Source organism: Schistocerca gregaria, chromosome 2 (assembly GCF_023897955.1).
Source record: "Schistocerca gregaria isolate iqSchGreg1 chromosome 2, iqSchGreg1.2, whole genome shotgun sequence".
Classification (NCBI taxonomy): Eukaryota; Metazoa; Arthropoda; class Insecta; order Orthoptera; family Acrididae; genus Schistocerca; species Schistocerca gregaria.
The window spans coordinates 329,482,788-329,495,338 of NC_064921.1; the positions used below are offsets into that span (position 1 = coordinate 329,482,788).

General features: G+C 40.5%; 1 protein-coding gene across 3 annotated transcripts in view; it reads right to left on the bottom strand.

Annotated features, from left to right (window-relative positions):
- LOC126336982 (ATP-binding cassette sub-family A member 7-like) overlaps positions 1 to 12,551 on the bottom strand; it is a 585,480-nt gene that overhangs the window by 186,859 nt on the left and 386,070 nt on the right. For all 3 annotated transcript variants that reach the window (XR_007565029.1, XM_050001219.1, XM_050001217.1), the window contains exon 34: positions 41 to 216. Coding sequence is in view for 2 of the 3 variants with exons in the window: in XM_050001219.1 (XP_049857176.1) it covers positions 41 to 216 (176 nt within the window). In the remaining variant the exon portion in view is untranslated. The remainder of the gene's footprint in view (positions 1 to 40; positions 217 to 12,551) is intronic.

Genomic DNA, 12,551 nt, shown 5'->3' on the forward strand with positions numbered 1-12,551 from the left:
AATAAACACAACAGGAACCACATTTAATAAAGACACTTACTTTAAAACTTCAGTCATCTGGTTCAAAGTAAAATTCATTGGATGATTTATGACCTGAATTCCAAAGTTATGTGTAACTTCACTTTTATTTTCTGGCAGTAGCATCCTTAGTATAACATTATTTATGGCATTCATATATGCTACAGACGAAATCCATCCTTTGTTGTTAAACCAAACCTGTAATAATGTAAATAACTTTCAGAGAAACAATCTTGATAATGGATTGCATATTGCCATGAGAGATGTTGCAACTATATATTTTTAAATATATTTGTTGTAACAGTCCCGATTTAAAATTGCCATTTGTGACTTAGACTATCGCAATAAAAATGTTTAAAATCATCTTCAGCTTTCAGAGCACAGGTTAAATCTCACACAGCTAGAAAGAAAAAAAAAAGACTAAAACACATGAAAATATTATAACTAAGGACTTCCGAAACTAAGTAACACACATTGTCCCATAAGAGCATTGCATGACATGATTAGTGCACTGTCAGGACAGAGAATATGTTCTGAGTTTCCTAAAGACACAGTTCCCCTACAGTAAGGATAACAGGTGCATCACAGGGTGCAAGTGAAATGGTACGCAACACCTGGAAGCTTACCCCAAAGTTGAAGTACATGGGATGGTTCTATTCTTGTGAGCAAAACACAGAGAACAAAAAGAGTGGAAAATTAAGCAAAGGCACTGTTCTCCTGCATGACAATGCACTATTCTCCTGTATGATAATGCAACACTTAGCATAATGTACGCAAGACAAGGTTTTGCTTCATTGTTTTTAATGGGAGTCCTGGCAACATCTGTCATACAGTCCATATCGTGTACCATTCCAGCTTTTCGGCAAGCTGAAAGAACGTGTGGGAGAAAAGAGTTTTTACAAGGATGAGCATGTTCACATGGCAGTTCTCTAACGGCGCTGTGACAAATGAGTGGAATTCTATCATCAAGGAATTGAACGAATAGTAGAATGTTCTGACTGTTGTTTACAGAAACTCGGTGAATATTTTGGAAAATAGTGATATGTATCTCCATCCCTTTGAAACAAAGTGCAGTGTTCAGTAGAATTTACTTGGCCTGCCATAATAATGTGTAGCTTGCTTTTGAAGTCCCCTGATAAAAAGAAAACTCAATTTTTACATTGCAAAATAAATAAATACAAATTATATATATATATATATATATATATATATATATATATATATATATATATATATATATATATATTAAAAACAAAGATTCCAAGACTTACCAAGCGGGAAAGCGCCGGCAGACAGGCACATGAACAAAACACACAAACACACACAGAGAATTACTAGCTTTCGCAACCGATGGTTGCTTCTTCAGGAAGGAGAGGGGAAGACGAAAGGATGTGGGTTTTAAGGGAGAGGGTAAGGAGTCATTCCAATCCCGGGAGCGGAAAGACTTCCCTTAGGGGAAAAAAAGGACAGGTGTACACCCGCACACACACACACACACACACACACACATATCCAACCGCACATACACAGACACAAGCAGACATATTTAAAGGCAAAGAGTAAGGGCAGAGATGTCAGTCGAGGCGGAAGTACAGAGGCAAAGAAGTTGTTGAAAGACAGGTGAGGTATGAGCGGCGGCAACTTGAAATTAGTGGAGGTTGAGGCCTGGCGGATATCGAGAAGAGAGGATATACTGAAGGGCGAGTTCCCATCTCCGGAGTTCGGATAGGTTGGTGTTGGTGGGAAGTATCAAGATAACTCGGACGGTGTAACACTGTGCCAAGATGTGCTGGCCGTGCATCAAGGCATGTTTAGCCACATGGTGATCCTCATTACCAACAAACACTGTCTGCCTGTGTCCATTCATGCGAATAGACAGTTTGTTGCTGGTCATTCCCACATAGAAAGCGTCACAGTGCAGGCAGGTCAGTTGGTAAATCACGTGGGTGCTTTCACACATGGCTCTCCCTTTGATCGTGTACACCTTCCGGGTTACAGGACTGGAGTAGGTGGTGGTGGGAGGGTGCATAGGACAGGTTTTACACCGGGGGCGGTTGCAAGGGTAGGAGCCAGAGGGTAGGGAAGGTGGTTTGGGGATTTCATAGGGATGAACCAAGAGGTTACGAAGGTTAGGTGGACGGCGGAAAGACACTCTTGGTGGAGTGGGGAGGATTTCATGAAGGATGGATCTCATTTCGGGGCAGGATTTTAGGAAGTCGTATCCCTGCTGGAGAGCCACATTCAAGGTCTGATCCAGTCCCGGGAAGTATTCTGTCACAAGTGGGGCACTTTTGGGGTTCTTCTGTGAGAGGTTCTGGGTTTGAGGGGATGAGGAAGTGGCTCTGGTTATCTGCTTCTGTACCAGGTTGGGAGGGTAGTTGCGGGATGCGAAAGCTGTTTTCAGGTTGTTGGTGTAATGGTCGAGGGATTCAGGACTGGAGCAGATTCGTTTGCCACGAAAGCCTAGGCTGTAGGGAAGGGACCGTTTGATATGGAATGGGTGGCAGCTGTCATAATGGAGGTACTGTTGCTTGTTGGTGGGTTTGATGTGGACGGATGTGTGCAGCTGGCCATTGGACAGATGGAGGTCAACATCTAGGAAAGTGGCATGGGATTTGGAGTAGGACCAGGTGAATCTGATGGAACCAAAGGAGTTGAGGTTGGAGAGGAAATTCTGGAGTTGTTCTTCACTGTGAGTCCAGATCATGAAGATGTCATCAATAAATCTGTACCAAACTTTGGGTTGGCAGGCTTGGGTAACCAAGAAGGCTTCCTCTAAGCGACCCATAAATAGGTTGGCATACGAGGGGGCCATCCTGGTACCCATGGCTGTTCCCTTTAATTGTTGGTATGTCTGGCCTTCAAAAGTGAAGAAGTTGTGGGTCAGGATGAAGCTGGCTAAGGTGACGAGGAAAGAGGTTTTAGGTAGGGTGGCAGGTGATCGGCGTGAAAGGAAGTGCTCCATTGCAGCGAGGCCCTGGACGTGCGGGATATTCGTGTATAGAGAAGTGGCATCAATGGTTACAAGGATAGTTTCCCGGGGGTAACAGATTGGGTACGGATTCCAGGCGTTCGAGAAAGTGGTTGGTGTCTTTGATGAAGGATGGGAGACTGCATGTAATGGGTTGAAGGTGTTGATCTACGTAGGCAGAGATACGTTCTGTGGGGGCTTGGTAACCAGCTACAATGGGGCGGCCAGGATGTTTGGGTTTGTGAATTTTAGGAAGTAGGTAGAAGGTAGGAGTGCGAAGTGTCGGTGGGGTGAGGAGTTTGATGGAGTCAGGTGAAAGGTTTTGTAGGGGGCCTAAGGTTCTGAGGATTCCTTGAAGCTCCGCCTGGACATCAGGAATGGGATTACCTTGGCAAACTTTGTATGTAGAGTTGTCTGAAAGCTGATGCAATCCCTCAGCCACATACTCCCGACGATCAAGTACCACGGTCGTGGAACCCTTGTCAGCCGGAAGAATGATGATGGATCGGTCAGCTTTCAGATCACGGATAGCCTGGGCTTCGGCTGTAGTGATGTTGGGAGTAGGATTAAGGTTTTTCAAGAATGATTGAGAGGCAAGGCTGGAAGTGAGAAATTCCTGGAAGGTTTGGAGAGGGTGATTTTGAGGAAGAGGAGGTGGGTCCCGCTGTGATGGAGGACGGAACTGTTGCAGGCAGGGTTCAATTTGGATAGTGTCTTGGGGAGTTGGATCATTAAGAGTGGGATCAGGATTGTTTTTCTTTGTGGCAAAGTGATATTTCCAGCAGAGACTACGAGTGTAGGACAGTAAATCTTTGACAAGGGCAGTTTGGTTGAACCTGGGAGTGGGGCTGAAGGTGAGGCCTTTGGATAGGACAGAGGTTTCGGATGGGGAGAGGGGTTTGGAGGAAAGGTTAACTATTGAATTGGGGTGTTGTGGTTCCAGATTCATCCTGACCCACAACTTCTTCACTTTTGAAGGCCAGACATACCAACAATTAAAGGGAACAGCCATGGGTACCAGGATGGCCCCCTCGTATGCCAACCTATTTATGGGTCGCTTAGAGGAAGCCTTCTTGGTTACCCAAGCCTGCCAACCCAAAGTTTGGTACAGATTTATTGATGACATCTTCATGATCTGGACTCACAGTGAAGAACAACTCCAGAATTTCCTCTCCAACCTCAACTCCTTTGGTTCCATCAGATTCACCTGGTCCTACTCCAAATCCCATGCCACTTTCCTAGACGTTGACCTCCATCTGTCCAATGGCCAGCTGCACACATCCGTCCACATCAAACCCACCAACAAGCAACAGTACCTCCATTATGACAGCTGCCACCCATTCCATATCAAACGGTCCCTTCCCTACAGCCTAGGCCTTCGTGGCAAACGAATCTGCTCCAGTCCTGAATCCCTCGACCATTACACCAACAACCTGAAAACAGCTTTCGCATCCCGCAACTACCCTCCCAACCTGGTACAGAAGCAGATAACCAGAGCCACTTCCTCATCCCCTCAAACCCAGAACCTCTCACAGAAGAACCCCAAAAGTGCCCCACTTGTGACAGAATACTTCCCGGGACTGGATCAGACCTTGAATGTGGCTCTCCAGCAGGGATACGACTTCCTAAAATCCTGCCCCCAAATGAGATCCATCCTTCATGAAATCCTCCCCACTCCACCAAGAGTGTCTTCCCGCCATCCACCTAACCTTCGTAACCTCTTGGTTCATCCCTATGAAATCCCCAAACCACCTTCCCTACCCTCTGGCTCCTACCCTTGCAACCACCCCCGGTGTAAAACCTGTCCTATGCACCCTCCCACCACCACCTACTCCAGTCCTGTAACCCGGAAGGTGTACACGATCAAAGGGAGAGCCATGTGTGAAAGCACCCACGTGATTTACCAACTGACCTGCCTGCACTGTGATGCTTTCTATGTGGGAATGACCAGCAACAAACTGTCCATTCGCATGAATGGACACAGGCAGACAGTGTTTGTTGGTAATGAGGATCACCCTGTGGCTAAACATGCCTCGATATCCGCCAGGCCTAAACCTCCGCTAATTTCAAGTTGCTGCCGCTCATACCTCACCTGTCTTTCAACAACTTCTTTGCCTCTGTACTTCCGCCTCGACTGACATCTCTGCCCTTACTCTTTGCCTTTAAATATGTCTGCTTGTGTCTGTGTATGTGCGGATGGATATGTGTGTGTGTGTGTGTGTGTGTGTGTGTGTGTGTGTGTGTGTGTGTGTGTGTGTGTGTGTGCGCGCGCGAGTGTACACCTGTCCTTTTTTTCCCCTAAGGGAAGTCTTTCCGCTCCCGGGATTGGAATGACTCCTTACCCTCTCCATTAAAACCCACATCCTTTCGTCTTTCCCTCTCCTTCCTGAAGAAGCAACCATCGGTTGCGAAAGCTAGTAATTCTGTGTGTGTGTTTGTGTGTTTTGTTCATATGCCTGTCTGCCGGCGCTTTCCCGCTTGGTAAGTCTTGGAATCTTTGTTTTTAATATATTTTTCCCATGTGGAAGTTTTTTTCTATTATATATATATATATATATATATATATATATATATATATATATATATATAAAATAGAAAGAAACTTCCACATGGGAAATATAAATATATATATATATATATATATATATATATATATATATATAATAGAAAGAAACTTCCACATGGGAAAAATATATTAAAAACAAAGATTCCAAGACTTACCAAGTGGGAAAGTGCCGGCAGACAGGCACATGAACAAAACACACAAACACACACACAGAATTGCTAGCTTTTGCAACCGATGGTTGCTTCTTCAGGAAGGAGAGGGAAAGACGAAAGGATGTGGGTTAAGGGATCAAAGGCAGAGCCACGTGTGAAAGCACCCACATGATTTACCAACTGACCTGCTATTACTTTTACACTTTCTATGTGGGAATGACCAGCAACAAACTGTCCATTCGCTGTGGCTAAACATGCCTTGGTGCACGGCCAGCACATCTTGGCACAGTGTTACACCGTCCGAGTTATCTTGATACTTCCCACCAACACCAACCTATCCGAACTCCGGAGATGGGAACTCGCCCTTCAGTATATGCTCTCTTCTCATTATCCACCAGGCCTCAATCTCCGCTAATTTCAAGTTGCCGCCACTCATACCTCACCTGTCATTCAACATCATGTGTTGTATGTGTGTGTGTGTGTGTGTGTGTGTGTGTGTGTGTGTGTGTGTGTGTGTGGGTGGGTGCGCGCGCGAGTATATACCTATCCTTTTTTCCCCCTAAGGTAAGTCTTTCCACTCCCGGGATTGGAATGACTCACCCTCTCCCTTAAAACCCACAACCTTTCGTCTTTCCCTCTCCTTCCCTCTTTCCTGAAGAAGGAACTGTTGGTTGTGAAAGCTAGAAATTTTGTGTGTGTTTGTGTGTTATTTTATTATGCCTGTCTACCGGTGCTTTCCCACTTGGTAAGTCTTGGAATCTTTGTTTTTAATATATTTTTCCCATGTGGAAGTTTATTTGGACATATATTAATGAATTATTAAATTCATTAATCTGTGCTACAAAAGCTTTGATAACAAGACAGGATTATTAATATTTAAAAGTAAGTAAATATACAGGCATTACAGATATGTCTCTAACACAATTTTGTCCCATGCATATTGTCTCTAGACCAGAGACATCAAAAAATTACAATTCGGCAACACTATAAACACACACATGACATTTACTTCATTCAATATAGTACAGCAATGCTGCCAGTTACGACATCAAGTAGAGTAAAATACAGAAGGCGGAGAATTTGATTCTAGATCTAGATGTACCAGTATATAATTTTTTTACTTAATAATTTTAGATTGCATAGTATGGAACCTGGATTTTCAGCCATTACACAGTAATTATAAAATGTCTTACACAAAATTCAGGGATTACTTAATACTGTAATCTGAATGATGTAGGAAGGTGACCAAATTTTCAGCTGTTAGACACATCACCTGTCATTAGATGCTGCTCTTTCCGAGCACCTAGTAAGATGGTGAGAATCTCTCTCCTGCAGGCATCACTGTTGCCATATGTTGTCATTCAATTTCATTCATAATACAACTTCATCGACAAAGCAACCAAATTCTTCATTCAACTTTTGGTACTTTCTTTTAGCATTATAGCTGTGAATGTGTGTCTAAAATGTTTTAGTGTGATTTCTAACTAAATACGTTAGGTGGGGGCAATAAATGATAAGTGCTTCACAAGCAGGCAGGGTGGACTGTGTACGATGTTTATCATTTTTTCTAATGTGAATCTGAAAGTGGGCATCCTATGTTGACATTTTGAAGACAGGAACAGATTGCAGAAGCATGTGGTACCTGCAAGAGAACAGTACACCCAACTGGAAAAGTGTTACAGCTGTGAAAACATCAGGAAAAGTTGATTTTGTTTTGCCTGGAATGCACTGAAATTGCATGAAACATATAACACAGTTGGTTAGTTCTGACAAGGATGTTTTAAGGCACTCCACGTTTGAAACATATATAAATGGTGACTCTCCATCCTAACTAAGCATGAGAAAATTGGCTTCAAATCTAGTGGTGAGTCAGTGCAAAGAATTTTGAAATATACTGATATTAAGTACATTAAAAGTAACAATGAAAAGACAGCTTCAATGTAGAGGAGTGACAAGCCTGCAACATGAGTCATATTCCTGAGAAAGAGGCCTGAAATAAGAGAAGAAGGTAGTTCAACAGTGTATTACCTTGATGAAACATGGGTGAAAGCAATCATTCCAGCATGAGAAAATTGGGTTCAAATGCAGTGGTCAATGCGAGGAATTTTAATAGATAGTGGTGTTAAATACATTAAAAGTAACAACTGTAATCCACCCCCTCCTTCCAACTTCCATCTACAGTCCACATCACAAATGTCTTTTATGAAGATTTGAGAGGAGTGAAGATTACAATAAACTTTGTAATTTACTTAGCTTGTCATGTTTGACTTGGCACGAGTTCTTCTTGTCTAAGGATCTGATTCTTGAAGCTGAAAAATGTCACATCAGGTCCTCATGGTTGGTTTGAACTAAATAAATCTGAAGATTGTTGTTGCAGCATTTTTTTGCGTAAATATATTTTCTCACATTTTAGTATATCATACAGTATTTTGATTTTTCAAATTAACAAAACCAAAATTACATTGTTCACACGAAAATATGTCCGATCACATCATAGGCATGCTTACGACTCTCACACTCTGTAGATATAACAGTATTTCAAAGGGTTTACAATTTTTCCTAACAAATGAATTTCTACTAGTTTTTGTTACATTGTTATTTTCAATTATTATTTCGTAAATGAATCCAGAAATAAACATAGTAAACAGTGCAGGATTACATAATTAGCAACAGAAATTTTAAGCGTGCAAATATTTTGTCATAATTTTAAAAAAAAGGATCGGGAGGGAGAGGGAGAAACTGTACATTCAGAGCTAGTACCTTGTACTTATCGACTGTAACATCAAGACTAATATTTTTTATTAAGTAATTCCTTTTCATAAATTTTAGCTTGAAATATAACATACTGTGCATGAAATTACATGACAGTTTTCAAAAAAGCAACTGAGATAATTTGGACTTGTCCAAAATTCAAAAAATAATATTGATATTGACAATTACCATTGAGGAAAAGCAATGCTAGAGGAGGATGTTCCATTACATAATAGAAGAAAATTTTAAATGTAAAAAAGTGACATACCTGCAACACGAGTCATATTCCTGAGAAAGATACCTGAAGTAAGAGAGGTAGTTCAACAGTGTATTATCTTAATGAAAGGTGGGTGAAGCAGAATCATCCTGGGAAAACATGCTGGAAAATGAGTGATAGTACTGACAATTTTAAAGTTCCCACAGGAAAAAGTTGTTGGATAATGGTTCTTCCTCTGGTTTTGCTCCTGAAAGCAAACTTGTATTCATGTGTAAAAACAACAGCAGAGACTATCATTCAGAAATGTATGTTGCCACTTTTAAGAAGTGATCCACTGAACAGTTCTTTTGATACCTTGCTCTGAAGTTGGTCACTGTAATTGACACTGCCAGTTATCATTCAGCTGTTACAGAAAAAACAAAGCACAAACAACAGAAAAGTGGGAATTGTGCCCTGGGATAAAAAGAAAAATATTCCGTGGACGAACTTGTATTTGGGGGGAAAAAAGGGGAAAGACATGCTAGTTTTTTCAAGTGTAGTGAGTACATGAGTAGGACTAAACAATAATATGCTCATTAACATTAACACTAATCATGTATACATATCCTGTAAACTGATTTGTTCTGCAGCAGTTTGACCAGGAAGAGGATTTACTGGGAGATGTAGATGGATATAAAAGTCTTGCACAAGTCATCTTAAATTTACAATCAAATGGTTTGGACACAGACTCAGGCAGCAGTGACAATATTATTATGTTATAGACTGTGAAACAAAGTAAGGTAATAACAGTTTTTGATTTTAAAGACACAGGGTTTGAAATTATGCTTTTGTCTGTTAGAATATCATCTACCTGAATAGGATAGGAGAACTTGCTATCTTTAATTGACTGGGAATTTGTATCCTATGTAGTATGCAGACATTCACTTGTTGTGAGTGACGTAATTATAATTTTCATCATATTGCCCACATACAAGCAACAAGCTAGCTAGTTGTGAATTTTAAATCTTCCTAGTGCGTACTATGCTTTAATAACTCATGGGAAAAATCTGTCAAAAACTCCAATACTTCGATAGCTAATTCACTTGTCATTTTCAAGGCACAAACTGGGCAATGCCTTAAAATGAGAGGGAGGCCTACCTTTTGAAACACTGGTGGTCTTCAACAAACTTAACAGGTACCATTCCCTCAAATTATTTGAAGAAGGCAGTTACTTATTTACTTGTTCCATGGATCATAATGTTGCTTTCACTGTATTGTGGATGATTTAGTTTATACTCATAATGCTCTTTCTCCACAAAAAGTATGACAAAATACTGACCATTTACATGAAAGTCTTTTGCGATAATCTTTGCAACCTGTTATTTTTTGCACACATTGATTTACACTTAACCACATTCAAACACCCCCACCAAATACACATTAGAAAATTACACATCCTTAAAACATTCTAAAGAGTAGAAAAAGTTGTCAAGCAATTATAATGATTTCAGTTTATGTTTGAAGTTAATTTTATTATCCTTTAGATATCCCACTTTCTACCACACCTAATTTTTAATTTTGGTAATGATGCTTTGTGCTTCTTTTTGTTTAGCTCTATGTATCTTATGGTCTTCATCAATCTGAGCGCTCAGTCATTCATTATAGGCTTCCTTTTTTATCTTCACCAATTTCCCTACTTCTTCATTCTGTCATGGATTCCTCCTCTCTAATCCAAATTTTGTTTCCTCCACCACAGCTTCAAAGGCTGCCTCATGTATCATCGCTTTGACAGACAGATACATATTCTCTACAATATTGTGCTTCATATGTAAGGCCATGGTTGATAGTATAAGTCCACAGAGGAAGCATGCTGAGTCCTCCTGCAAACTTAACAGATTATAATGACATCTGAAGACTTTATATTGTGAACTCTTCATCAACCACCAATTTCCATATAAAGTAAAAGTAGATCCCTGAAACCAACACGTAATGCTATGACCACATTTGGGGCCCCATGAAACTCCCACATCCTTAATAAACAGCATTTTTTCTACTCTGTTATCCTACAGTCAATACAAGTAATGTTAAATCTGATAGAAGAAGACAAACATCCAAGTGCACGACCGATAACCTCAAAAGAAATCTGTAAAGCAGATACCCAAGGAATGAAAAAGTTCTGCTCTTACTTCTCGGTCTATAAGAAGGGGAATAGGCAGGACCGTGGAAATTACCGGTCCATCACCAGTACTATTCGACAGGAAAATCTTAAAAGAAAGAATAGAAATGAAAGCTATAATGTCTGAAGAACAGAGTGGTTTTTACACCAAGATGCCCATGTATTGGAGGAATATTCACATTACGCGAAATAACAGAGAAGAGAATTGCCACACAAACAGAGACCTATTTAATCTTTGTGGACACACATACCACAAAACAATGTATGGACAAGTATGAAGAATAGTGATGTGTCAACTATTTAAATTGAAGCAGTTAAACAATTCTATACAGGCTGCGTGAATGCCATTCAGTATCATCAGAGTTTCCTGTTACAAAAGTCTACATCAAAGGCATAATGTAGCACCAATAACATTTAAAATCTATGTGGAGAAAGCACTTAAAGCATGGAGGAACAAATGTGGAGGCATAGGGATCCCTGTGTGTGTGTGTGGGGGGGGGGGGGGGGGGGGGGGGCACCTTGTAGACATTTTTCTTTGCTGATGAACAGGTCATCATAGCAGGAGACCAGGATGATGTTGAGTACCTGCTTCAGAAGTTAAAAGACAGTGCCATAAAAGATCCGGAAGTTGGAGCCAGTAAATCAGGGGCTGTACATCTTTTAAGTGTCTTGGAGGTTATGATATCATCACAAAAAAGTGAAGATGTAACAAAAAATAAAATAGGGCAGGACAGGAGGGTCATACGACAACTGAACTCAGCCCTATGGAATTACAAGAAAGGATGGAATAGGTGATATGCACTAGAGATGTACATTAAGAAGGAAAAGTTGTGGGATCTCAAAGCTGGACCATGTACTGAATAAGGCTAAGGGTATTGATGAATCAATAACAGACACCATAGTGATGAAACTTCTTAAATGCTAAGGACATCTAAAAATGATTGGTGATAGCTGATGGCCAAAGAAAGTGTCGTAGTGAAACTCAGCAGTAAAAAGAAAGTATGTGTGACCTACAAAGAGCTGGAGTCAAGAGGTCTGGTACACAACGGATGACAGAGGACTACAAGGAGGAGACTGCTATGATCAAAGGAAGTAGAATACAGGAAGCAAGAAGCTACCCCAGCTATAGGATATTCATAATATGATGATGAGATTCTTCACTTGAATGGGTTAATAGCCAAAGACTTTTGGGGATAAATACTTCATTCACTTCTGTCCCACATTATGGATGATGGGTGATTAGCGTAAAGAATCTCCTTTTCGATTATTGTAATGATGAATGTTACTGTTATTTTTAAAACTGCAACAGATTGTTGAAAACAAACTTCATACAGTAGCAAATGTACTGTAAGACTGTTGCCTATACTCCTAACTGTTTAATGAACTGTTCTCGAGAGATTCAAGAGTAGACATCACATGTTATTCTTGTCACACACTTATAAGAGATGAACATTTTTTTCCTCCAAGAAAAGTTGTCAAAGAATATGACACCATAACAAATTATTGAATGAATGTAGAAAAGGTAAATCAGCTTTTTGATATTTTCATCGGTAATGGAAAAGTTGCAGAGCTTGGACACTTAAGGCTTGTAACATGTGAATTTTCACTCAGTTCTTGCAGTCTTGTCACAAAGTGAAATAAGATTTCTCTTATGTACACGGCTGTTCAAAATCAGTTACAACATTTGTTATTCTCTTCATAGATTTGAATGTATGATACTA